This window comes from Furipterus horrens, unplaced genomic scaffold (assembly GCF_987537825.1).
Source record: "Furipterus horrens unplaced genomic scaffold, mFurHor1.1.pri manual_scaffold_8, whole genome shotgun sequence".
NCBI classification, from domain to species: domain Eukaryota; kingdom Metazoa; phylum Chordata; class Mammalia; order Chiroptera; family Furipteridae; genus Furipterus; species Furipterus horrens.
Genome location: NW_028327178.1, coordinates 87035397 through 87063056, shown reverse-complemented (window position 1 = coordinate 87063056; position 27660 = coordinate 87035397). Strand labels below are relative to the sequence as shown.

At 39.4% G+C, this 27660-nt stretch overlaps 1 protein-coding gene across 4 annotated transcripts in view; it reads left to right on the top strand.

Moving 5' to 3' along the window:
* Positions 1-27660, top strand: part of ATRN (attractin) — a 147388-nt gene that overhangs the window by 49941 nt on the left and 69787 nt on the right. For all 4 annotated transcript variants that reach the window (XM_090286101.1, XM_090286102.1, XM_090286104.1 and 1 more), the window contains exons 8-18: positions 696-939; positions 1675-1858; positions 6424-6578; positions 8788-8869; positions 12503-12723; positions 14923-15044; positions 15899-16037; positions 17627-17817; positions 21314-21533; positions 22779-22964; positions 23461-23694. In XM_090286101.1, coding sequence (XP_090142227.1) covers positions 696-939; positions 1675-1858; positions 6424-6578; positions 8788-8869; positions 12503-12723; positions 14923-15044; positions 15899-16037; positions 17627-17817; positions 21314-21533; positions 22779-22964; positions 23461-23694 — 1978 coding nt within the window. The remainder of the gene's footprint in view (positions 1-695; positions 940-1674; positions 1859-6423; positions 6579-8787; positions 8870-12502; positions 12724-14922; positions 15045-15898; positions 16038-17626; positions 17818-21313; positions 21534-22778; positions 22965-23460; positions 23695-27660) is intronic.

Below are 27660 nucleotides of genomic sequence, written 5' to 3'. Positions count from 1 at the left end.
CCATAACCACCATCCATCTCTGTAATTCTTTCATCTTATAAAACTTCACCTCTATGGCCATTAAACATTAAATCTTCATTTCTTCCTCCCCAACCCCCTGATAAGCATAATTCAACTTTCTGTTTCTATTATTTTGATTTCAGTGTGGGTTTTTAATTGGGGGAAAACTTTCTATATGGGAGTATATAATAGGCTAATGTATAAGTGGAAGTTAAAGTTGAAACAAATAGAGATTTTAATTTAAATTGTGCTGGGATATTATGATTGTGGTATTAAATGGTTAAAAATTAATATGGTGTATATTAGCATTTACATTCGTTAGTGACATTAGCCAAGAATAACCACATTGCAATATAACTGAATAATCACTTTCATTTCCTTGTTTTTGTGGTTTATGGAAGAATAAGGGAACTTTTCAACTTTTATTTTTCCAAGTCATTTTATTACTGTAAAAGATCTTGTGTGAGAAAGTCCAAGAGAAGTGGCAAATTATTAGCGATATAGAATACACTTTATTTTATTTTATTATTTTATCTTATTTTACTTTTTGCCATCTTTTTTCCTAGTAATTCACTGAAAGGTGCATTTCACTAACACTTTAAGCTAAGAATAATATTGAGGTTTTGAACTGCTCCTTTGTTGTTCTCAGATTTAATCCTTTTGATGTTTTTAGAATTCTCATATTTTCTCCCTAGGATAAAATTTACATGTATGGAGGAAAAATTGATTCAACAGGGAATGTGACCAATGAGCTGAGAGTGTTTCATATTCATAATGAATCATGGGTGTTGTTGAACCCTAAGGCAAAGGAGCAGTACGCAGTGGTTGGGCACTCAGCACACATTGTCACATTGAAAACTGGCCGAGTGGTCATGCTGGTCGTCTTCGGCCACTGCCCTCTCTATGGCTACATCAGCAGTGTGCAGGAGTATGACCTAGGTGGGTATATTCTTTCCAGTGAATTTTTTTGAATGTCAAATTTAAAACCCTTACCGTTATTATTATGAGTTTTTAACAAGAGTCACCCTAACCTTGACCCAGTGCTTCATCTTGAAATGCAATTAACACCGATGTATTACTTGTGAAATTCAGATTATTGATGCTGCTATGTAGTATATATTTGTTAATGTCAATTTGGTACAGGGTCAAAGATGACATTAATTGCTTTAACGCTGAAAATAAATAAAAATAATTCAAAACAACTATTCTGAAGAAAAAATCGTATTTGGTCAGCCCTTTAGAGACTGGTTTAAAGGAGTGTGATTTCTACTTACTATATAATTTTTCCTTTGGTTAAATTTGATTGTGTCTGTTGTTATAGAGTTGTAGTACCAGCTATAATTTATATTTTGAGAAAGTAGATACATAGAGTACATCTATATATTGGTCAGTAAAGGTCATGGGGAATTAAGTGTTCTCTGAGTCTTTTAAATTTAATATAATGCTTTTTCTACATGGCATATTAGAACATCAGAACATTAAACAAATTCAGGTTTGACCACCTGACTTTATTAGTTTTAGGTGACCTTCCTTTAAAAATAAAACTATAAAAGACAGTTATATGTATCAGTTCTCCTGAAATTTCTTCTCTTGTCCTAAGTATTTGGTAATATTAAGTATTAGAGAGGAGGAACCTGCAACATTTGCCTTTAACTGTTTCTTTTCTGTTTTCAGTTACGAACACATGGAGTATATTAAATACTGAGGGTGCCCTTGTCCAAGGGGGCTATGGCCATAGCAGCGTCTACGACCACAGGACCAGGGCCCTGTATGTTCATGGAGGCTACAAGGCTTTCAGTGCTAATAAATACCGGCTCGCAGATGATCTCTACAGATACGATGTGGACACCCAGATGTGGTGGGTGCTTTTTCTTGCGCTTTCACCGTGTAAGGTGTGAATTCTGGCAATTGCTGAGGAAATATTGTGCTATGTTTTTTGTCTTCAGGCCTAGCAGATAATTTCCTTCAGTGTTACAGAGAAATTGGAAAATAAGAAGAGGTAATAAAGTAGCTAGTATTTATTTTGTTGCATTATTCTATAATTTTATTGTAAGTTGTTTAGAAAATGCTTGGTATTTTTTTAATTGGTTTTCAATTTTCATACACTCAGTACCAATGTAAAATTTTAGCTCTTCAGAATCCTTGGGAATAACTTATCCTGAGTTTATGCACACTGTTGTGATTAAGAGAATATGTCCATTTTACCTTTTCTTGATGACCAAGGTGTCATCATTGAGGTCAGTTATTGGCATCATTCCATTGAATATTTAAACAGAAATGGTCTCAGTACCTAAAAGATTAGAGCGCTCCTCACTCTAAACTATATATTGGTCTATATAAAGTATGCTAATTTTAATAAATATAAAGTGAATTTGAGTTATGAAATAATGTAATTATAGAGCAATAGCATCTATTCTTGTTTTTTGTATTTCCCTTCATATTTGAGACCATGCCATGAATACCATTTTATAATCTGTCTTTCATTAAACTATAATTTTTAGTAGTTATGTAATACTTTGTTGTGTAAGTATACTGAGCCTGTACAGTTGAAAATTTTGGTTTCTAGCTTTTGTCTTACTGATAAAGCATTGTGCATAAGCCTCTGTCTGTGTTTCACATGATTTCTACCCAGAAACTGCAATTAGAGGGTATAGATTTTTTAAGTTATATTTTATTGATTATGCTATTAACAGTTGTCTTGATTTTTCCCCCTTTGCCCTGCTCCACCCAGCACCCCCACCTCAGGCAATCCCCCCACCATTGTTCATGCCCATGGGTCATGCATATAAGTTCTATGGCTATTCCATTTCTTATACTGTACTTTATATCCCCATGGCTATTCTATAACTACCTATTTGTACTTCTTTTTTTTAAAGTATATTTTATTGATTATGTTATTACAGTTGTCCCAGTTATTTTCCCTTTGCTCCCCTCTTCTCAGTACCCCCTTCCCTCCAGCAACTCCATCACTCTTAGTTCATGTCCATGGGTTGTGCATGTAAGTTCTTTGTCTTCACCCTTTCCTATACTATTCTTAACATCCCCCTATTTTGTACCTACCAATTATACTTCTTAGTCCCTGCACCATTTCCCCATTTCTTCCCCTACCCCCTCCCAGCTGATAACCCTCCAAATGATCGCCATACCTATGATTCTGTTCCTGTTCTGGTTGTTTACTTAGTTTTTCTTTTTGTGTTTATTATTTAGATTCTGTTGTTGATAGTTGTGAGTTTGTTGTCATTTTAATGTTCATAGTTTTGATCATCTTCTTTTTCTTAAATAAGTTCCTTTAACATTTCACATAATAATGGCTTGGTGATGATGAACTCCTTTAGCTTTGCCTTGTCTGGGAAACACTTTATCTGCCCTTCCATTCTAAATGATAGCCTTGCTGGATAGAGTAATCTTGGTTATAGGTCCTTGCTTTTCATCACTTTAATACTTCTTGACTGCAAAGTTTCTTTAGAGAAATCAGCTGATACTCTTACAGGCACCCCTTTGTAGGATAACTCTCTTCTTTTCTCTTGCTGCTTTTAAGATTCTCTCTTTATCTTTACACTTTGGCATTTTAATTATGATGTGTCTTGGTGCGGTCCTCTTTCGGTCTAGCTTGTTTAGGACTCTCTGTGCTTCCTGGACTTGCATGTCTATTTCCTTTGCCAAATTAAGGAAGTTTCCCTTCATTACCTTTTCACATAAGTTTTCAATTTTTTGCTCTTCCTCTTCTCCTTCTGGCACCCCTATGATTCAGATGTTGGTACGTTTAAAGTTGACTCAGAGGTTCCTAAGCCTCTCCTTATTTCTTTTTTCAATTATTTTTTCTTCATTCTGTACTGGTTGACTATTTATTTCTTCCTTATGTTCCAAATTGTTGATTTGAAAGCTGGTTTCCTCTCCATCCCCATTGGTTTTGTGTGAATTTTTCTTCATTTCACTTAGTGTAGCCTGCACTTCGTCCCTTATGCATTTGCTGTATTCAGTCATTTCTGTGGGCATCATTATCACCAGTGATTTGAACTCTGCATCTGCTAGGCTGGCTCTCTCCTCCCTGCTTAGTTTTCCCTCTAAAAGTCTTAATCTTCTCCCTCTTTTGGACCATACTTCTCTGTGCCCTCCACTTGGCAGCCTCCTGTGTTTGCCTCTGTGTCTTAGGTAGAGCTGTCGCACCTGTTATGTTATAAGGGGCGGAGCCTTAGGTATTCATCAGTGCTGGGCAACCCATTTCGCAGCCTGGATGAGTATTACTTCTTTATGTCTTTGTTGTGTTTCCATGCAGTTTCATTTTGTGATAGTTCTGGGTTTTGTTTTGTTTTTTTGAGGTAGATGTAATCCTTCTTATGGTTGTGCAAGGAGGTGAAGTGTGTCTACCTATGCCTCCATCTTGGCCAGAAGTCACCTTTGGCATTTTAATTACGATGTGTCTTGGGAGTGGGCCTCTTCGCATCCATCTTGTTTGGGACTCTCTGTGCTTGCTGGACTTGCAAGTCTTATTTCCTTCACCAAAGTAGGGAAGTTTCCTTTTCATTATTTTTCAAGTAGATTTCCAATTTCTTTCTCTTTGTCTTTTCCTTCTGGAACCCCTATTGATGCAAATGTTAGAATTCTTGAAGTTGTCCCAGAGGCTGCTTATACAATCCTCAGTTTTTTGGATTTTTTTTCTTCTTCTTCTTCTGATTGGTTGTCTTTTGCTTCCTTATGTTCCAAATCATTGATTTGATTCTCAGCTTCATCCACTGTACTGTTGTTTCCCTGTAAATTGTTCTTTATTTCAATTAGTGTATCCTTCATTTCTGACTGGATCTTTTTTATGCTGCTGAGGTCCTTGCTAAATTCCTTGAGCATTCTTATAACGAGTGTTTTGAACTTGCATCTGATAGATTTTTTATCTCCTTTTCATTTAGCTCTTTTTCTGGAGTTTTGATCTGTTCTTTCATTTGGGCCATGTTTCTTTGTCTCCTCATTTTGGCAGCTTCCCTGTGTTTGTTTCTATGTGTTAGATGGAGCTACTATGATTCCCTGTCTTGGTAGCATGGCCTAATGTAAGATCTGGTGACACAGCCTCCCCTATCACCCAAGCTGGGTACTCAAGGTGTGCCCTTCATGTAGGCTGAATACACCCTCCTCTTGTAGTTGAGCCTTGGTTGCTGTTGGCAGATCAATGGGAGGGGTTTACCCAGGCCAGTCAGCTGCAAGGATTGTCTGTGACTCTTTCCCAACAGCCTTTTCCCTCTCTGGAGGATTAGCTATGCAGAGGCAGGGTGGTAGTGCTCCTACATGATATATAGCTGTCCATGGGTGCTCTGGTCCTGGAGTTTCCTGGGTGCTCCAGGTCAAGGTCAGCCCGCACCTGTGTTTTGCCCTGTGATACCGTCCATGAACTATAAAGCAATCTGAGATGGCTGCTACTTGTGCTGGGCTTGAAGATTCCTAGGTGAAGCCGATCAGTGAATGTAGGCTGGCTGCCGTTAGTGCCAGACCTAGGGCTCACTGAGGCCACCTAGTGCTTGTTTGAGAGGATTTGGGAAGTTGTGCAGCATGAGGCAAGACCAGCCATTCATATGGAAAAGCAGCTTGGATGGGCCCGTAAGTTGGGTGAGGTGGAGTCTCTGGGTATCTCCAAGTCAGGTCAAACAGTGTTAGCCTGGTTGATAGAGTCTCAGATAATGGCACCAGCTTCCAGGCCCAGTGACGGAGAGTTTAGAAAAGGGACAGTGGCCTCTGCTCACCTTGATGCCAGACCCTTTAGTTTCTTCTTGGATACTAGTGCCTTTCAATCTGCTACCCTGGTGCTGGAGCTCAGAGGGGGTGAGTCTGTGTGTGGGTTCTTCAGGAGGAACTGCTTTGAGCTCCAGCCATTTCTTCCACAGACTCAGTCCTGCTGGATTTTGCAGCCAGAAGTTAGGGGTACTTATCTTCCTGGCAAAAGGAACCCTGGGCTGAGGGCCCTGGTGTGGGGCTGGGACCCCTCACTCCTCAGGTGTCCCTCCTGAATTTTCATCCACCGCACGTGGGTGTGTGACCAGCCCGTTCCGCATCTGCGCCCTTCCTGCCAGTCTGAATGGATGTGGCTTCTTTAATTCCCTAGTTGTCAGACTTCCAGTCAACTTGATGTCTGATGGTTCTGAGTGATGGTTGTTCTATATTTTAGTTGTAATTTTGATGTAGTTGTGCGAAGAGGCGAGCCATGTCTGTCTGTGCTGTTATGTTGTGGTCATAGATTTTTAAGGCTATATTTTGTCAAAAGTCTCATAAGTCTTTAAGGTTTTACATGTTTACTTATTATTGAGAAAGTTATATATAAGGAACATTCCAGAAATATTTGCACATTTGGATGTGAATTAAGAAAATGGTGTTTGCATTAGCGAATAGGTGATAGGTATTGTAAAAAGCTAACCTTGTATTTATTATTTTTAAATCAAAAAGGACCATTCTTAAGGACAGCCGATTTTTCCGTTACTTGCACACAGCTGTGATAGTGAGTGGGACCATGCTGGTGTTTGGAGGAAACACACACAATGACACATCCATGAGCCATGGCGCCAAATGCTTTTCCTCAGATTTCATGGCTTATGACATTGGTAAGTTTGATTAGTTGAATGTTAATTTTTGAGGAGGGGTTGGGGTAATTGGTCTCTCTGAGATGTGCTGCAATGTCTTACACAGAAGTGTCATGTAGTTGTTGACCACCAACATTGTATTAAGTTGGTTCCCTAGAAACTGCTTTCACATTATTTTGCAATTTTCGTGTGGTAGTATATTTGACCAGAAGAGGGCAGTATTTGTTCATGCAAAATAAATACTAGCCATTCTGTTGTGTATCCTTGGATGGTCATTTTTGTGCTAGCCACTGAGCTTGTACATGGCAGGTTGTAAGTTACAGCCCTTGCCCTCATAGCGGGGGAGGTGAAGAACTAAGCATACAGTATAATTGTAATTCAGGGTGTTGCTTGCTCTAAGATGAATGTATAACAGCACCTATGAATAGTCCTTAACACATAGGGGTAAGGGTTACGGTTAGGGAATGCCTTCTTAAGGTTAACCATTTAGGCTGGGTCCTGAGGAACACTGAAAAGTCAGGTAGGCAAAGTCAGGCACACTTCTTAGGTGAGGCAAAAAGAGAGTGTGCCTGTGAGTAGTTAGTTTTGGCTGCACATCGGGGAGGAGTGACTTTAAGTGGAACTAGAGACCTAAGCAGTGATTAGACTGGTCAGATCTTTAGGAGTTTGGGCTTTTTAAAGAATCTTACATAAGAAGTGGTAGACTTGTACTTGTGCTTTACGAGGAACTCTTTGTGGCATTGTGGTGTGTAGTTGGGAAGGGGCAAGATGGGAATTAGGAGGCTTTTGCTGAAGTTCTGAGGAGGTTTTGAACCAAGGCTGTGGAAGTGGCAATGAGGATCAAGAGAGATGGGTTTGAGAACTCCTGGCAACTTGAGAGAGATGAAAACATCTTGATCCCCAGGTAGCTGGTGTGGGGCCAGGGTCGATGGTATTTTTTACCAAGGCTGGAAATGGAAGTACAAGGACAGGGTCTGGGAGAAGGGTGAGTAAGGTGAGTTGGGGAGCATATCCAACTGGAGATGACTATGGGATGGAGCAATGCAGAGATCAGTGGGAAGCTCTAGGAAGGGATGATGTGCCAGCAGGGCTGAGCAGAGAGCCAGCGGATAGATGGATAAAGATGTTGGAAAGAGGATGCAGACTGTGAAAGCATGTCAGAGGAGAAGGCGGAAAGCGAGGCAAGAGTGGTGCCTGGGAGGGAACTGTTAACAATGGCCACAGAGGGATTAAAATAAGGCCTGCAGAATCTTTCAGATTTAACAACAGATAGGTTATTTATTATCCTGTACGCATGGAGGAGTAATCCAGATTGCAGGAGGCTAAAAAATAATGTAAGGGAAATGTGCACAGTGAATACTGACTATTTTAATTAAAAAAATTTATCTGTGAGGGAATGAAAGGAGTGAGTTGAGTAACTTCTTGGGCAAATTTAATTGCTGTGGTGGAAGCCAGGTGTCCTAAGAGGAAGGGTCTTTGCCACACTGTGGTTTTAAGGAAAGAAACAAGGTGGGTGGGCAGGAAGCTTCTGTTCTCCATGTGAGAAAGACCACAGAGTCTGGGCTGGTTGGAGAAGGAAATGAAAGCTGTTTTTGTCAAGGCTGAATAAAGGTCTGGATTGAGTGGAAGAACCTTTGCTTAATGAGTATGAATGTCTAAGCATGTCAAAAGGAGATAGTGAATGTGACTTTCGTGTTGTTTCCTAGCAAGGTAGGTTGATAGCATGGATCAAAACAAAGGAAAATAAGTAGATGTTAAGGACTGAGGAAAGGACTTTTAAAAAAATAATTTGATTTCTTTTCTTTTAGTTTTAATTTTTCACCTGTATTTTCTTATTTGAGTTACTGTTCGGGCAGGTCAATATAGAGGGGAAAATAATTATGGAACCCATATGTTTTACTTACACAAGCTTGGAAAAACATGAAATATGCTTAAGTTAAAAAACATTCTGGTGGGTGAAATTGATAGGCAACAGAGTGAGTGATGTGGGTATCATGACTGTTGGATGCATTCACTAATTAGAATTGCCTTATGGTTCTGCCTTTCTTACATGCCCTGCTGCTGCGGCATTTTACCCCAGAAATGATGGTGTGACTAAGAAAAAGTGGGAGACATGTTTTATGAGGTTGTGTTTGTTGCAGTCTTCTTTCCAAAAAACAACAACAAAAAAGCCAGTTCCTATTGATGGTGAATGGCACTCTCATCTGAAATGTGTTTTTCTTGCTCCTAGCTTGTGACCGCTGGTCAGTGCTTCCCAGACCAGAGCTCCACCATGTCAACAGATTCGGGCACTCAGCAGTCTTACACAACAGGTAACTGGAAAAGAAAGTGCTTGCTCCTTTTCTCTTGTGTTTAAAATTAAAATTAAATAAAATATGAAGAAGTGGAATTGGACTTACATATTATTTGCAGGATTTTCTCATCCTGTTAGTTTTTCACAGAATTATATAGTTATGAATTTCCTGATTTATATTTAAAATATTTGATGTTTATTTGAATTAATTCTAGTGCTGTGTTTGTTGATATATTTTCTGTTAGCATGTAGGGGTATGCTGTGTTTGGTGTTGTCTGAATGCATCAGACCACAAAAGTTACGTGCAATTCCTGTCTTATGTCCTCTGTCATTTGCTGTTGTTTGCGGTACTTAGCTCTGAGTGGTAAGGAGATTTGAAAAAAGAGAGAGGGCACATTAGATGGGGGATAAGGTAGGGAAACAGAGAAGGGGAGATTGTGAAGCTTCATATGGAACAAGTTTATGGTCTTGGATAATCTGAAGTATGCATTGCATTGCTCAAAAATGCCTGGCCTATAGTAACAGAGATCTTCATCAATCTGCCCCTGATGAAGATTCTGTCATATAAGGGTAAACCTGTTTTTTATAGTGTGCTTTAAAGACTTTTGATTTGTTAAACAGCCTAATCATGTTACTAATTTTTTTCATTTTTATTTATGCTGTTATTACTGTTTCTACTTCACCTTTAAAAAGGACAACCATAATGCAATTATCACACTTTAAAAAATGAATAGTAATTTAATATCACTGGGTCTTCAATCAGTGTTTAACTTTCCCAGTTGCCTCATAATTTTTTTCTCATTTTATTTATTATTATTATTTTTTAATCTTTTGTTTTCAATTACAGCTGACATATAATAGTATATTAGTTTCAGGTGTATACCTCAGTAGTTAGACATTTTATAGCTTACTAAGTGGTCATCCCAATAAATCTTATGCCCACCTGGCACCAAACATCGTCGGCAGCCGTCCGTCTCAAGAGACGATGGTGTAGCTTCTTAAGAGTCTATCTGCACCGCCGAGAATGGCTGTGCAGTCCGACTCGGGAGTGACCAAACATAGTTATTAGAATATTGACTATATTCCCTGTGCTGTGCTTTACATCCCCATGACAGTTCTTTAACAACCAATTTGTACTTCTTAATCTCTTCACCTTTTTCACCCATCCCCCCAACCCCTATCTCATCTGGCAATCATCAAAATGTCCTCTGCACCTATGGGTCTGTTTCTGTTTTGCCTGTTTGTTTTTTTTATTTTTATTTTTTAGATTCAGTTGTTGATAGATATATATTTATTGCCATTTTATTGTTCATTTTTTAAATCTTTTTTTCTCTTCTTAAAGAATACGCTTTTAACATTTCATATAATCTGGTTTGGTGGTGGTGGACTCCTTTAGTTGTTTCTTGTCCTGGGAGTCCTTTATACGAGGTCCGTCTGGAAAAAGTCCAGCCATTATTAATACAACAAGAACAGTTTGCACCACATTGATGTGACCTGGCATGTGACCTGGAATGTGCATGCGTGAACAATGACTTTACTTGTCAGTGGGGGCAGTAGGTTCTGTTGTGTGAACATGTGTACTGTGTGGCTGTTGCATTCAAAATAAGCAACTAGAGCAATGAATCTGCATCACATTTGACATTAAGCTTGAACATTCCTTTGTGCAAACTATTCAGATGATTCAGAAGGCTGCAGCTATGAGCAGGTGGTGACTGGCAGTTTCATCATAACAACCACCCACTCATGCATCACGTCTTGTGCAGAGTTTTTTGGTGAAACATCAAATCACCCAGGTGACTCAGCCCCGCTACAGCCCAGATTTGGCACCCTGCAACTTCTAGCTTTTCCTAAAACTAAAATCACTTTTGAAAGAGAAGATATTTCAGCCTGTTAATGAGATTCAGGAAAATACAACAGGGCAGCTGATGGCAACTGGGAGAACTATGTGAGGTCCCAAGGTGCCTACTTTGTAGGGGACTGAGGCATCATTGTCCTGTGTACAATGTTTCTTGTATCTTCTTCAATAAATGTATCTGTTTTTCATATTACATGGCTGGATACCTTCTGGACAGACCTTGTATGTCCTAAATGACAGCTTAGCTGGGTAATCTTGGTTGTAGGTCCTTGCCTTTCATCACTTAGAGTATTTCTTGCCATTCTGTTCTGGCCTGCGAAGTTTCTGTTGAGAAATCAGCTGAAAGTCTATGGGAACTCCCTTGTAGGTAACTAAATGCTTTTCTCTTGCTGTTTTTAAGATTCTTTCTTTTTCTTTACCTTCTTCATATTAATTATGATATGTCTTGGGAGCAGGGCTGTTTGGGTTCATCTTATTTAGGACTCTCTGTGCTTCCTGGACTTGTATGTCTACGTTCTTCCTTCACCAGGTTAGGGAAGTTTTCTGTCATTGTTTTTGCAAAAAGGTTTTCATTTCTAACTCTCTTCTCCTTCTGGAACCCCCATGATGAGAATGTTGGTATGCTTGAAGTTGTCCCAGAGGCTTCTTATGTTATCTTCATTTTTGGAAGGGGGCAGTATTTTTTCTTTTTGCTATTCTGATTGGGTATTTTTTGCTTCCTTAATATTCCAAATTACTGATTTGATTCTCAGCTTCATCTACTCTAGTATTGATTCCCTGTAAATTATTCTTCATTTCAGTTAGAGCATCCTTCATTTCTAGCTTGTTCTTTTTTATGATTCCTATGCCCTTTTTCATGTTGTTGAAGTTCTCACTAAGTTCCTTGAGCATCCTTACAACCATTACTTTGTATTCTGTATCTGGTAGTTTGCTTGGTTCTATTTTGTTTAGTTCTTTTTCTAGAGATTTCTGTCACTTGGGACCTGTTTCTTTTTCTCCACATCTTGGCTGCTTCCCTATGTTTGTTTCTATGTATTAGGTAGAGCTGTTAGGTCTCCCAGACTTGGTAGAGTAGTCTTATATAGTAGTAGGTGTCCTGCAGGGCCCAGTGGCGCAGCCTTTCTTGGTTATAGAGTAGCTCACCAATGTTCTCTTCTAATCCATGTGTGGCTTCGTTTTTTTTTTTTTTTTTTTTTTTGAAGTGGTTCTCTGATCCATTTGGAATTTATTTTGGTGTAGAGAAATGGACTCAATTTTATCTTTTTCCATGTTTATTTAGTTATCTCCATATCATTTACTGGGAAGTCCATCTCTTCTGCACTAATTTAAGATACCACTTTTACTATGTCCTAAATTTTCATGTGCACTTTATCTGTTTCTTATTGGTGTATGAGTCATTACACAGCTTTAATTAGGGAGATTTTATGCTTTTAAAATTATACATATTTACTTTTAATATTTAAGAATATGTAGACTTAGAATTATGTGTTTAATTTTAAGAGATGTTTACTTACCCTGCTGTTAAAATACTCCAGGGAATCATGTTTAAAAATCACTATGTTATCATGAGAACTTTTTAATATAGTTTTATAAAGAGTATGTGAATTACTGGAATTATTCTCAGTAGGATAGACCAGCAGGAAAGGTTAGAATTTGGAATGGAAGGGTATAAGAATGTTTTTTGATACCGGACTTTTGATACGTAATATTTGTTTGAAGGTGGTAAATAGTATATCATGCCTTTGTTTGTATAAGTTTTCAGTAAACTACTCCCCCCACCTTTTTTTTCTCTGGTAGCACCATGTATATATTTGGTGGTTTCAATAGTCTCCTCCTCAGTGACATCCTGGTATTTACCTCGGAACGGTGTGAAGCACACCAAAGTGAAGCTGCTTGTCTAGCGGCAGGACCCGGCATCCAGTGTGTATGGGACACAAGGTCATCTCAGTGTATCTCCTGGGAGTTGGCAACAGAAGCACAAGAAGAAAAGTTAAAATCAGAATGCTTTTCTAAAAGAAGTATGTTTTTTTTCTCTTCTTAAAATGTAATTAACTTGAAATCTCATTTTACCTGAATTATGAAGGCACTTAGCATATATACACTCTTTAGGTTCATGTTATCATCACCCAGAAACATCCAGTAATAAGTTACGCAAAGACTTTATGGAAAATTGATTGGTAAACATCTTTATAATAGGTGGGAACCTGCCATGTGGCTCCAACAAACTGTCTGCAAATCGTAGAGACAAAAAACTCCTTGGCATTGCATAGACTTTGCATATCAGCTCCAGAACCTGGCTGCATTTGATTTAAGGAAATGCAATCCAAAGAGTTTTTTTGTATTGATGGAAATGTTCTATATCTGCAGTATCTCAATATGGTAGCTTCTAGCCACATGTGGTTATAAAGCACTTGAAATGAGACTGGTGTGACTGAAGAACTGAGTTTTTTAAAGTTTTCATTAATTTAAATAACAAACTACCTGTGGCTAGTGGCTACCATTTTGCATTATGCAGTTCTAATGTTAAGGGTGAGATGAAGAGGGCCAACCCTAAAAAGCTATGTTCGAGTTGATTGTTCTTGTGGATAGGGGTCAAGTTGCTATCTTTATAAAGTACTATTCTTTTCTAGATTCTCTAGTTCAGCACAGCAGTAATAGTATGATAAATAGTTGCTGAGGTTGAGTCGTGATCCCTGCTTCTAGAATTACCTCTTGTGCTTTCCAAGCTTTCTTCCTCTTGCCTACTTAGCTATCTTACCTTTATGCTCTGACATTTAGCAAAATGCAAAGTAATATGTGAGAAAGTCCATTAGAGTGAGAAAAATGTGCCCTGGCTGCATAGCTCAGTTGGTCAGAGTATCATCCTGATATTCCAAGGTTGTGGGTTCGATCCCCAGTTAAGGCACATACAAGAAGTAACCAATGAATCCATAAATAAGTGAACAACAAATCAATGTTTCTCTCTCTCTCTCTTCCTCCTTTCCCCTCTGTTTAAAAGTCAGTTAAAAAAAAAAAAAAGAGTAAGAAAACTGTCTCTGCAGAATATTTGTTCACTTCATTTAATTTAAAGTATGTTGCCTGAATTCCTTAACTATTAGGGTTGGTATAGCAGTTATCATGAGAGTTATGGTGGATAGAGGCAGCTTTCACTCTTAAGCTGAACATATATTCTCAGGAGGAACGCCCAGGCAACCTTGTAGCTTCATTGGTTGGCTGGTGAGTGCTAGAGAACTGAGATGACCAGAACCTGGTAAGGTTAGTCCCTGTCTCCTAAAAGGAATAAAACCAATGACATAGTTATTTTTTAACCAGATTTTTTAAAGTTAAAATTAAATGTGTACGTTTATAGGAAATAATATTCACTTAGCTTAGGTGGTTCAATATGAACCCATTTTATATTAACTCATCTCAAGTGTCGCCTCTCTGGTTCACTCTGCTTTCTGTTTGGGCTCAGTCCTTGGGGTGATGACCAGGGCAGGAAGAACAACCTAAGGAGCAGGATGCTGTAGTCTGTGAGAATGGGCCTTGCCTTTTCTTATCCATGGATTTCATCATGTGCTATGTCCATGAGTGATTCAACAGGTGAGGCAGTATGTGTGTGCAGCCTCTCTTCTGCTGCTGACCTTGACCTATTTAGGGTCAATAGGAGATGCAGCAGGTCTATAGTTGCCCAGAAGTTCTCAGACTTAAACTCTTGGATTTACATATATGCATACAAAATGCAGGCCAGCCTAGTGCCTCCTTTGGGGTTCTGTGGTGCCTCCTGTGCCCAAATTAACCTTGTGTTTGTAGCTGGGAGTAATGGCTTAGTCTCCTACCTTACTTAGTTTGGTTCCTGGGAAGCTCCTGGTGTTCATTCTATTGGTAGTTGCTTTTTTTCTTGGAAAGAAAAGTATTTAAAGAAACAGAGCTACTTCCATCTCATCTCGCTGTTGTTGAATTAAATTAGCCTTTCTTTTTCACTTTCTGTGTACTTTTGTAGGAGCAGTGTGTACAAAATAGTGTTTTTTCAGATTGTTGACTTATTTCTAAATCTATATTTTAACCTGACCTCACTGATGTGTTTTCCTACTCGTTGCACTCCTAATTTTACTTCCCAACATTTGTTACCTTTTTTTTTTACCTTAGTCTCAGATTGTGGTCGTCAGCAGCGCAACGGCCTGTGACTTCTCTGAGGAGAAGCTGTCACAATTGATGAGTTTTTCTTCTCTTCATAGCTCTTGACCATGACAGATGTGACCAGCACACGGATTGTTACAGCTGCACGGCCAACACCAATGACTGCCACTGGTGCAGCGAGTATTGCGTCCCTAGGAACCACAGCTGCACGGAAGGCCAGGTCAGGGGCTGTTTCTTAAGGATTTCAGAGGATGGAACCATCCAGAGTGGGGTTATGTGTAGCTTGTAATGTGTGCAGTGTGAATACTGGCCCAGTGTTATTTTTAAAACCTTCAGTGTAAATTTGAATTTTACTATTGCTCAGGTTTTCTTTTGGGAAGGGATGCTATATACATTCTGACACCAAAGGCCCTTGTCACGGGATTGACCTGTGGTGCTCTAGAAGGAAGGACTGGTGTTTTGAGTACTCCTCACTCCCTAGGCACGCCGAGGCCAATACTGGAGCCTTGCTGTGAGGCTTAGTGAGCTCTACCTGGGCAAGGGTTTAGAAGCAAGTTAAAACTTGAGACTAAAAGTGAGGCAGGTGTATGTAGCAGCCACACTGAATTGTGGAAATAAATCCTGTCTTATATCTTGGCTCAGCATAATTAATATTCACCATTTGTAATTTTTTATTTAAGTTATAAGGCAACAAAGATGATGACTCAGTTTTTAAAGTTTTGGACAGTTTATCAGACATTCTTTGTTAGTCTGTAAAGCAGTCTATAAAATATAAAACTTTTAGCCTGTTTGGGAGGCATTTGAAAAGCATTTTGCTCAACATTCCCATTTTATGGATGAGCAGGTTGAAGCATAGTATTTAAGAGCACACTGCTTCCTTGCCGGGTAAAGGCAGGTCCGTGAACAGAACCTTTCACTGAAGTGTTTTCATTGCAGTGCAGCTTCATATGCATCTTATTTGTTTATTTATCAATTTGCAGTTTGCTTCTTTAATTCAATTTTTAGTATTCTGCTTGTCTTCACCATGAGTTCTCTCTGTGGATATGAGAAAAGCTGTTGTCCATTGTGTTCTAGATCTCCATTTTCAGGTATGAGAACTGCCCCAAGGATAACCCCATGTACTACTGTAATAAGAAGACCAGCTGCAGGAGCTGTTCCCTGGACCTGAGCTGCCAGTGGGAGCCCCGGAACCAGGAGTGCATTGCCCTGCCCGGTAGGCTTTATAGGGGTGCCTTGGTGTGTGTGTTTGGGGGGGGGGATCCAAAGACTTCACACACATGCCTCCAGTACTGTGCAGCCTTGATCAAACCCATCAGGAGCGGACAAGCTCATTTTATTCATTCATCTCCCATACCGCTATTGTGGTGGTTATTTTTAAAAACAAAAATAAGGTTCTTAAGTATGCTCCTACCATCCTTTGAAATGAAGTGAAACATCGTTTGCTGCTCTGGAGAATCAAATGATGACTTGACTCTGTAGCATCAAGCCCATTCCATTGTCCTCGCCCCGCTCTACTGTGGAAACCTGGGAAGAGAATGCAGCAGTCTCAGCAGCCAGTCTACGGGGCACCTAATGAAGAGTGCTTCCTTTTGACCACTGGGATTAGATTGTCAGCACCTTCTGACAAGGAGAGGAGAGGTGCCTGTGTCTACAGCACCTCTTGGGGTGATCTCAAGCCCCAAATACCTTAACTTATGGTATTTCTGAGGTTTGGGATGATGAGTTAGGGGGCCTGAGGCCACCCCGCCATGACTGAACCTAGGATATATTTGCTCAACCAAGATATCCAGGAAGGGGGATTTCTATGGCTCTGTGCGACATCTGGGGCATGTGCAGTTGGGCTCTACCAGGCTCCTGTGCATGTCTTTTGTAAGTAGGTGACTCATCTTGCACTAGTGGGCTTGTTCCTTATCTCATTGCATCTCAAACTTCAGTGCACAACAGAGTACCTGGGGATCTTGCCGTCAGTCAGATTCTGGTACAAATCTAGGCGGGGCCCAGAATCTACATTTCAACAAGCGGTGACACTGATGCCACATTTTGAGGAGCAAGTGTTTACCTGCTTTTAAATGATCCCTAACCCATGGCACCTTTCATTTATCTCATCGACTATTAATGAACATTGTTGATGGTGTTTCCAGGGTACTTTGGTTCTGGCGAAGTTGCTTTGCTCACTGTCTTCCAGGAAGTATTCACAGCTTCTGTGCAGTGCTTTGGGTGGGCTCCTGCAGTCACGGTAGCAAATCACGGGCTTGCTTGTTGTGCTACAGCTGTATCACCTTGGGGTTTTTTTTCCCTTAAAAGGATCTTTTCATTTCACTTTTGAGATAATTTGTGCATTTGATTTTACCTTTCATTTGATGTGAAAACAGTAGCTTTGAAGACCATCAGTTTGTTCATTCACCAACTCATTTCCATTCTTGCAGTTTTTAACCCCATCCTTCCAGTATGTATATTCATTTTTCTGCTCTTAGAACTTTAGTCTTGTTTCTAATTGTTCTTCAAAAGGAGATTTATAAAACCCAACACTGGCACCAAACAAGGGTTTTCTTCTAAGACACAGGAGGATTGACCTCAGGATATGTTTTTTGAGATCCAGGAAATATGACTATGATAAGAATTTTTAAAATTCTTGTATTCTGTATTTGGTCCTTAGTAATGTGTCTGATACTCTCACTACATCCTAATAAGTACCTGAAACACAGACCACGAAAACCATTTAGGTTTTTGGTAATTTAAATTGGTAATATAGTAGTTTTGTGTGATTTCTAAAACTGTTTTTCTCTCCCTCCTTTACAAAAGAAACTATCTGTGGCAGTGGCTGGCATTTGGTTCTGAGCACATGTATGAAAATTACTACAGCCAAGGAGACTTATGACAACGCTAAATTGTCCTGTAGGAACCACAATGCCTATTTGGCTTCTCTTACAAACCAGAAGAAAGTAGACTTTGTCATTAAGCAGCTGCGAATAATGCAGTCATCTCAGAGCATGGTGAGTTAAAATCCTCAGAACACAAGTTTCTAGTATCCACTGTCTACTGAGGGCATGATGGCAGATTTTCTGTGATGGGCTTGGCAGGAGTGCTATGTAACAGACTGTGGACCTGCACTGTTAATCTCTTCCTTTAATACCTTCTTTCTTTTCTTAAAAATTTTAGTACTTTATTAATCATATCTATTAAATTATATTTGAATAATTACATGTGTATTGACTAGTAATGTAAATACATATGCACATATTCTTGTGACAGCAGTAGGTGATTTTGTATCTGTTTTATCCCTAGGTCCTGCTGTAGAGGGAAGGGAATGTCAGTACTACTTAGTTAGTTTGAATTAAGCCACCAGTCTCTCAGGTTTCAGGTATTATTATAGTGTGTAATATGACTTAATATTCATCACTGTAAGGAGTAAACATTTGCATCTTTCTTAGGCCTGACCAACCCAAAAGGGAAGGGTACATTCCTATCAAGAGTTTCTAAGCACAGATAAGCCCCAAGTTCTCTTCCCATCTGCTCAGTGCTCTGATGTGGCTTGTGGTTGTCATTCTACAATCACATTTGGTCTTTTTGAGTCCAAAGTCCTAGACGGTGCTCCTATTCTCAGTTAAGTAGATACTCACAAGGCCAAGCTCTTAATAGCGCTCACTTTGGTACAGAGCAGGCTGAGGGGAACGTTCTTCTCACTAAGCAGGGAGAAGCAGTAGGTAGTACTTTCTCAGGTGTAGCCTTCTTCAGGTGAGGACATGGGGCACAGCCTGGGTCCTGGCTACATGTGGCCTCTGTATACCACCTGGAGGGCCATTCCTCAGTTGATAGGAGATGCCTTATATTACTTTTCTCCAATTAGTCTCTTTTATTTTCAGTGCAACCTCAGTGTAGTGTAGACACTTAAGCATTGATAATACATTATAATGTTGGTTACCCCAGGGGACACTATGGCCACATTCGATATTTTATATCTTGATGTTACCAGCCAGGGAACCTGGCCCTGAATGGGTCTGCCTAGGGCCAGCTGGTAGTGTGTGAGTTCTTGACTTTATGCAGAAAAGACTTCACAATATGAGTCCAGATGACTCTGAGGGTACCTTTATTAAAGCTGGCGACAGTGAAACACGGAAGGCCTTAGCAAGAAGCAGCAAGAGAGCCAGGCTACTATAGAGCACTAGGAAGTGAGAGAAAAGGGGGCCTTGGGGACAGGTTCAAGGGTTAGCCAGGGATCAGCCACCGCTGCTCATTGCTCCCCTGATTGCAAGTCTCCTGAGCTCCCTTAGAGTTTAGGAGATGAGTGCCTGTGGAGGAAAAAGAGGAGGCAGGGAGCAGCATAGGTGTGCTTCCCAGAGGGAAAGCACCCTGGCTCCTTTTTATTGAGGGCTTTTAAAAAAAAATAAAAAGATTTTTTAATGTATTTATTTTTAGAGAGACGGGAGGAAGCAAGGGAGAAAGAGAGGGAGAGAAACATTGATGGGGACTGAACCTGCAACCCATGCGTGGGCCCTTCCTGGGAACTGAACTGGTGACCTTTCACTTTGTGGGAAGACACCCAACCAAATGAGCCACACCAGGCAGGGCTGTCTTGAGGGCTTTTAACTCTCTCTTGCAGGCAGGAATTTTAGGGGATGTCTCAGGGGAAGGTTTCAGCAAAATATTCATCATTTTTCCAGGTGTTCCAGTTCCGGGTCGTGGTTTCTACTGGTTGGTCAGTGCCAGGGCACAAGGTTGTCAGTCATTGCAGCTCGTCCTAGCAGTACCCGCCTAGTTTTGCTGCTTTTGAGGCTGGAGCTGAAATACAGCTGAGGCATAGATATTATCCCTAGGGAGGTGACCTTCTGTATCTGGCTGTAAATTGCTCAGCCAGTTTGATCACCTTGGTTTCCCTATTCCACTTGCCAAGGAATTTTCCTAGCTTCTTACTACCCTGCCTTATTAAACCTTTTTCAGGTTCATAACCTCCATAGCAGACTGCTCATGTTGCTTGCTTCTCTTCACTTGACCCCAAATATGGGTCTCTACAGTGTTCTGTCCTTGGCTGTCTGTTGATCTTACCTGATAGTCACTCCCTCAGAAAATTAATGGCTATGGTTTTGCTCATTACCAGTGACGCCCAATTTAATGTATCTCAAAGAATAGCTGGTTAGAAGGTTTAGCTATCCCAGCTGGCCACAGATATTCTCTCTTCTGGTCCTTCTTCTCTCTTCCTCAGGTTTTCTAGCTCTAGAAGGTTCTGGGTAGTCAAATTAGCGGGGACTACCTTTATGCAACAGGAATTCATAGTCTTGTGCTAAGCTGTAAGCTAAGCTTTAAGTCTAGACTAAGAGCCCAGGGTTGAATGGAAAAACAACCAATAGTACCCAACCTAGCCTTAGGGTGGAGGCTGGCTGACAGATAGACAGAAAGAGTTAATCCCTGAAGATGAGAAGGAGTGAACTGGGAAGGTGAATAGTGAAGGGCTTTCTGTGCTTTGCTACCCGCATATCCAAGATGTTGAAATTGAGGGGTGAGCTGTAGGCTGGGTATGAGGGAATTGCTATAGGTGGGTCTTATGAAGAAATCAAGAGGCCTCGCCTATAATGCTAATTACTTTGAGTTTTATCATGAAAGCAAAGGGAAGTTATTGAAGGACTTTTAAAAAGCATTAATTTTAATGATTTTCTTCCCTTAAAAATGGTACATATTTCAAAGGAAATTTGTAAATAGTAGCATTAAAAATAAAATAAATATTACTCATTACAACTAAAAATAACTACTTTTGCATTTTTTTTTTAGATTCTTGTAATAGATATGCATATTTTTCCTCTCAGAAATGGAAATACCTCATACATTTTGTTTTACAACTGCCAAAATTAGGAATATCTTTCATTTCTGGGCTAAACTTTGTACTTTTTTTTTTTTTTTGTACTTTTATTTTAAAAGAATTTTTTAATGCAACTGGAAGGAAATTTCAGTAGAGCAGGAGACAGAGACTCTCCCTAGGATTTACTATCACATTATTTCCTCTAAAATTCAGTGCCAGGCAATACCCCCCAGCTGAAAGTGGGAATCTCCAATCATCTGAACTGGTCAGTGCCCCCAAATAGTCTTGGTTAATAATTCTGAGGGTAGACATATAACCAGTATTTTAGAAATATAGACAAGATGACTTCATATATGAATAGACATTTAACCAAGTTTAGGAGTGGCCATCTCTTCATAGCATTTCTCTTAGGATGTGGAAATTTTGGACCTTGGTTATTGTTTTGCCATTCATCTCTGAAATTTTTGATATATTCTCTGAGCTATATTTTTGTCCTTTGCAAAATGGCCGTACTTGAAGTGCCAAGCATGATATGTAACATAAAAATGATGATCTTTCCTAATGTGCCATAGCTGAGTCAGCAGATAGGGAGGTTTTCCTATATCTTTGTGGTGTAAGTAACTTCATGGTTTTTATCTAGACACCTGTTTTGGTCAAGACATTCATTATATTCATAGCTATGTCTATTTTGCCTATAGACCAAGCTGACCTTGACCCCATGGGTTGGGCTTCGGAAGATCAATGTGTCCTACTGGTGCTGGGAAGATATGTCCTCATTCACAAATAGTACAATACAGTGGATGCCATCTGAGCCCAGTGATGCTGGGTTCTGTGGGATCTTGTCAGAGCCCAGTCCTCGGGGCCTGAAAGCTGCAACCTGCATCAACCCACTCAATGGTAGTGTCTGTGAAAGACCAGGTAAGTATATGGGGAATTACGCATTTTGGAAGTTCACTTAAAGAGAAACTGTAGGAAGCATAGTAGTATTGATACGTGTGAAATATTCATGAAAAACAGAGTATTGATTTCAATCATATGAAGCAGAGTATAACCAAGAATTATAAAAACAGAGGGAAATGGTCTCTGGCTTTGCATAGTGTGAGCCATAAGCCTAAACAAAAATAACTGACACTGCCCAAAAAACTTAATATTCTAATTAACAATGAGATTGATTGGTTTGTTGATCACAAAAAGTATGGAGATTTTCTATAAAAGGTAAATTTCTTGGTGTTGGTAGAGAAATACTATGGAAGAAAGAACCAGAAGTGCAAATAAAAGTAAAGGAAAGATCAGAACTGACAGTGGGGGACAAAAGGGACAGTAGACAGAAGATATTGTCGGTGGGGAGAAAAAGGATGAGATCAGTTCTGTAACGAAATAGAAGAAACCTAATGTGCTAAAGCTGCGCGTGTGTCCTGAAGGAGTGAACATTCTGAGCAGCTTCACAAGTCCGAGTCTCTCCTCTGGGCAGTGTTTAGGGTTCTTAAAGGCAGGCACAGGGGCAGCACCTGCTGCACACTGACGAGCCCAAGACAGGTGTCCTCCTCCTGCAGAGGGACTCAGAAGTAGTAGGTGGAATTTTTTGGACACTTTTGGGAGGCTGGACTCCATTGACATCATGTCTCATTTTAGGATGTACCATATTTTAAGGAACACAGAGGTGTAGAAGAGAATTTATATAGCACTATAAGAGTTGCCTTAAAATATGATTTCTAAACTTTCTGTAGGGGAGCTTTTTAGTCATTTTGGATCCTATGTGTCTTAGTGTATTTAATGAATGCTGTGGTCCTTTTTTCCCAAAGTAGGCAAATATATGATTTTTTCATGTTCAGGTGGGTTATAAAAGCGCTGAAGTTCATTCTGGGCTATATTATAAGGAGCTTTAAAACTCCTACTTGAATGGAAATATTAGCTTGTTCCCACATGTCTGTCCTTAATGCTCTTTGAAAAGATAAGCGTCTTTTCCCCCCATGTGTATAAATATACTTGACCGAACAGTACATGGTCACTCTAATGTTTCCTACAGTATTTTCTCCTTCGTTTAGTGTAGTCCACTGAATGGATTTCATGACATACTAGTGGGTCAAAACCCACACTGAAAAGCCTTTGACCTTAGCTGACATGGTGGGAGCTCTAAGCGTGTCTCTTGCGTTTACTTCCCAGCGAACCACAGCGACAAGCAGTGCCGGGTGCCATGTGCCTTGAGGACGGTGTGTGGAGAGTGTACCGGCGGCAGCTCTGAGTGCATGTGGTGCAGCAACATGAAGCAGTGTGTGGACTCCAATGCCTACGTGGCCTCCTTCCCTTATGGCCAGTGTATGGAGTGGTACACCATGAGCAGCTGTCCCCGTAAGTGAAGAGGGAGCTCTAGGCACTAATTAGTGCCCTGTGCGTGGGTGACAACTCCTGCTGTGAGGCAGTGCTCTTAGCCTCTGAACATTTCATGGGCGAGACTGGACCTGACCTTCAGCACAAGTCTATCCATAGACTGCCTGATGAGAACCTTCATACAGGATTAAGCTCAGTGACACAAGTAAATAAGTGTAGCATAGATCACAGAGTACAGAAATAACTGCTCACCTTCACTATCATATTGTTCATATGTGCCCTCCAGCAGGTAACCTCTAAGGTCCCTTCTGCCTCCAACATCCTGGGATTGAGAGAGAAAGGAGGACTCCCTGTTGCATGTAGAGCAAGATATTGGGCTCTTAAATTTTAGTACATCATTTAAACAGTCATAATAGACTATTGGAATTTTGACTCACAGAAGTTGAATAATCTGTTAAACAAAAAGGCAATTTAAGTATAATGAATTCAAATCAACTTTCTTTTTTTTTTTAAACAGCTGGAAATTGTTCAGGCTACTGTACCTGTAGCCATTGCTTAGAACAACCAGGCTGCGGCTGGTGTACTGATCCCAGCAATACTGGCAAAGGGAAATGCATAGAGGGCTCCTACCAAGGACCAGTGAAGATGCCTTCTCAGGCCCCTGTAGGACATTTCTACCCACAGCCCTTTCTCAATTCCAGCATGTGTCTGGAGGACAGCAGATACAACTGGTCTTTCATTCATTGTCCAGGTAAGGTGTCTCGTATAGCCAAAATCAAGTGTTTTGCTATCTACTTGCAAAGAATAAAACTTTGAAAACCCTGGCCAGTGTGGTTCAGTTGGTTGGAGTATCATTCTGTAAACCAAAAGGTTCCAGGTTCAATTCCCAGTCAGGGCACATGCTTAGGTTGTGGTTTTGTCCCTAGTCAGGGTACGTACAAAAGGCAACCAATTGATGTTTCCCTCTCACAAGCATGTCTTCAGGTGAGGATTAAAAAAACAGACCTTGAAAGCTACATTATTTATATGGATTTCCTTTACAAAATATGTAACATCACTTTTGGAGAAATAGTTTTACATGAAAAATATTTTTAATATCAATGAAAATACTAAGAATTTGAAGCCAGTTGTTTTGCTAATATTCATTACAAAAGTAATGAAATAAATTCATAATAAAAAACTAAATATTACAGATGTACATAAAATAAAAACTGGAATTCCTCTTCTCTTCTCCAGTTCTTCAGAGAGGGAAAAACTTTACCAGTTTGACATATGTCTAGATATATGTGTGTTTTTAAAACTAAAAAATACTATGCACATAACATAGTTATACAGTTTGCTTTTTAGTTAAAAATACATCTTGGCAGTTGTTAGGAGAAAAATTAAAAATAAGTTCTCCAGCCAACCCATAAATTCCTTTCCACAAATGTGGAAAAGGAAGAAAGAAGACGGTTTTATTGTTGCATAAGCTTTAAGCAGACTGTGAAGCACACAGGCAGTCCCCTAAGGAGATTGCAAAGGCAAAGTGAAATCTCATCTTTTTAAATAAATAGCCATGCAGATACAGTGCATTGTATATTGTTCTCAAGATGAATGATAATTTGTCCTCATGTAAGAGGGTTTGATGGCATGGTTTGCTGTACATTCTTTCATAGTTCATTGTGAATTTACTTGATAATTGAGGTGGCCACCTGTGTTAGATCATTGCCTTTATCCAAAGAAAAAACAAACAAACCATATATTGTATCTTTTGGTTGGAACATAGTCCTGTGCTCCAAAATGGTTGTGGGTTTGATCCCCAGTCAGGGCACAGACTAGGTTGCAAGTACTGTCCCTGATTGGGGCGGGTACGGGAGGCAACCAATTGATATTTCTCTCTGACATTGATTTCTCTCTCTTTCTCTTTCTCTTCCTCCCCCTCTCCTCTCCCTCCCATCCTTCTTCTCTCCACCCCTCCTCTCTCTAAAATCAGTAAACATATCCTTGCGTGAGGATTTTTTTTTTTTTTTAAAGAAAGAATAGACTGTGAGTTGGCCTAAAAGCCTGGATTTGCTGGGGATGCTGCCTTGAGAGACTAACCCTGAGAAATTGGCCTTTAATACAGACCTTCAGTAGATACTCAGGAATGTGCTGATGGGCTTCCAGAACAGTTGGAGAGGCCAGGCAGGTGCGGAGACCACCAGATTAGTGAGGGAGAACCTCTCCAAGAGCCTTACAGACAGTGCCACTAACAACAGGGCTCCCTGTGAGTTCTGTAAGGGAAAGACACTGTAAACAAAAATAAAAGGCAAGAGACAGACTGGAAAAAAATATTGCAGTATTTATATCCAATGATTGCAGAGTATGTAAACCTCCTCCCTTGGGGGGGAAAAAAGCTAAATGACAACCCAATAGCAAAAGTGGACAAAGGGTGTAAAGTAGCTGGACCATTTTTCACACTCACTAGAGATGTAAAAAGGCTCAGATTTCTTCACATCCTCATCAACACTTTTGTTCATTTTTTTGACTATAGCTGTTCTAGTGTATCTCACTGTGGTTTTGATTTGCATTTCCCTAATGACTAACGAAGTTGAGCATCTTATTGGCCATTTGTATGTCATGTCTAGAAAAATGTCTATTCAAAGTCTTTGACCATTTTTAAATTGCATTACTTGTCTTTTTATTAGGTCACTATGAGAGTTCTTTATGAATCCTAGAAATGTCCCTTATTGAATACATGATTTGCAATCGTCTTTCATTCTGTGTTTCTTTCTTGATAGAATCCTTTGAAACGCAAAAATTTTAAATGTTTCAAGTCCGTTGTGTTTTCTTTTATCCCATGTACTTTTGGTATTGTGTCTAAGAAATCAAGATCACAGAGATTTACTTCTGTTTTCTTTTTAAAGTTTCACAGATTTATCTCCTATATTTAGGTCCATAATCTACTTTTTCAAATTTATTTTATATTATTGTTTTCAAGTACCACTTGTCCCCCTTATACCCTTCCCCCCTCAATCACCACACTGTTGTCCATGTCATAATACACTTTAGAGTTAATTTTTATATATGCTGTAGATAGGGGTTCAAATTCATCTTTTTCCATGGCTCTTCTGGGTTTCTGGTATTCCCAGCTGAATTTTAGGATGAACTTGTCAATTTTGGTAACATTACTATCTTAATTTCATTTGCTGATTGTTCATTGCTAGTGCGTAGAAATAGTTGATTTTTTTATATTGATCTTGTGTCATGCAGCCTTACCGAACTCATTTATTATTTGTTAGTTTTTAAGTGTATTCCTTGGGGTTTTCTGTATACAGGGTCATCCTGTCTGCTTAGAAAAACAGTTTACTTTTTCTTTCTAATCTGTATACCCTTTTTTTAGTTCATTTTTTGAAGTTTACTGGCCCGACTAGAAACTCCAATATAATGTAGAATGAAAGTGATGAGAGTAAACATTATTGTCTTGTTCCTGACCTTAGAGGGAAAGAATTCAATCTTTCTTCATTAACTTTGATGTTGGCTTTAAGTATTTCGTACATGCCCTATCAGGCTGAGAAATCTTTCTTCTATTTCTAGCTTTTTGTCATGAATGAGTACTAAATTTTGTCAAATGCTTTTATTGTATCTATTGTGATGATAATGTATGTTGTTTTTTTCTTTCATGTATTAATACTCTGTATTACATTAATTAACTTAAGGATATTAAACCAGCCTTGCATTTCTGGGATAAAGCCATTTGCTCATGTTGTATAATCCTTTTTAGTGTGTTGCTGGATTTAATTTGTTAGTTGGGGATTTTATGTCTATATTCATGAGGGATATAGGTCTGTAGTTTTCTTTCTTGTGAGGACTGGCTTTGGTATCAGGCTGCTATTGGCTAGTTGGAAAGTATTCTCTTTTTTTCTACTTAATGAGAGTTTGCAAAGCATTGGCATTAATTTTTTAAGGGTTGATAGAACTCATCAGTGAAGCCGTCTGAGCTTGGACTTTTCTTTGTGTGAAGATCTTTGATTATCAGTTTACTCTTTTTTTATTTATTATAGGTCTATTCAGATTTTCTATTTCTGCGTGAGTCAGTTTTGGTAATCTGTGTTTTTCTAGGAATTTGTCTATTTCATCTAATTAATCAGTGTTTTTTAATCCTCACCCAAGGATATGTTTATTGATTTTAGAGAGAGAGGGAAGCATTGATGTAAAAGAGAAACATCTATCACTTGCCTCCCAAATGTGCCCCTACTGGGAATCAAACTTGCAACTTAGGTATGTATCCTGACCATGGATTGCACCCACAACCTTTTGGTGTACAGAATGATGTTCTAACCAAGACACCTGACCAGGGCAGTAATCAAATTTGGGGGAGGGGGCATGTAATTATTCATAATATTTTCTTGAAGGTAGTTTTTTGGCTATATGTATTCTCCTTTTTAACCAATTGAGGGTTTTTTGTTTTGTGTCTAATTTTGTTTTATCCTTTTTCATTTTGCAAAGTCACTAAATATCATGAGGTTTTTTTCAGAGCTCGCTTTCTTATTTTATGGATACAATAATCTCAAGCCTTTTTTAATACTAAAATTAGTATTTTTCATTCTAAGTTTCTTGCATCAACCCTTTTTCAGGGTTAGTTGCTCTTCATGTTTACACTGGTTACTTTCAAGGTTGATTTGTATTTGTTATCACTATTGGGTACACTGAGCTGTTGTGAAGGTGTGGTGTGATGATGTCCTAAGGGAGAGGCTAG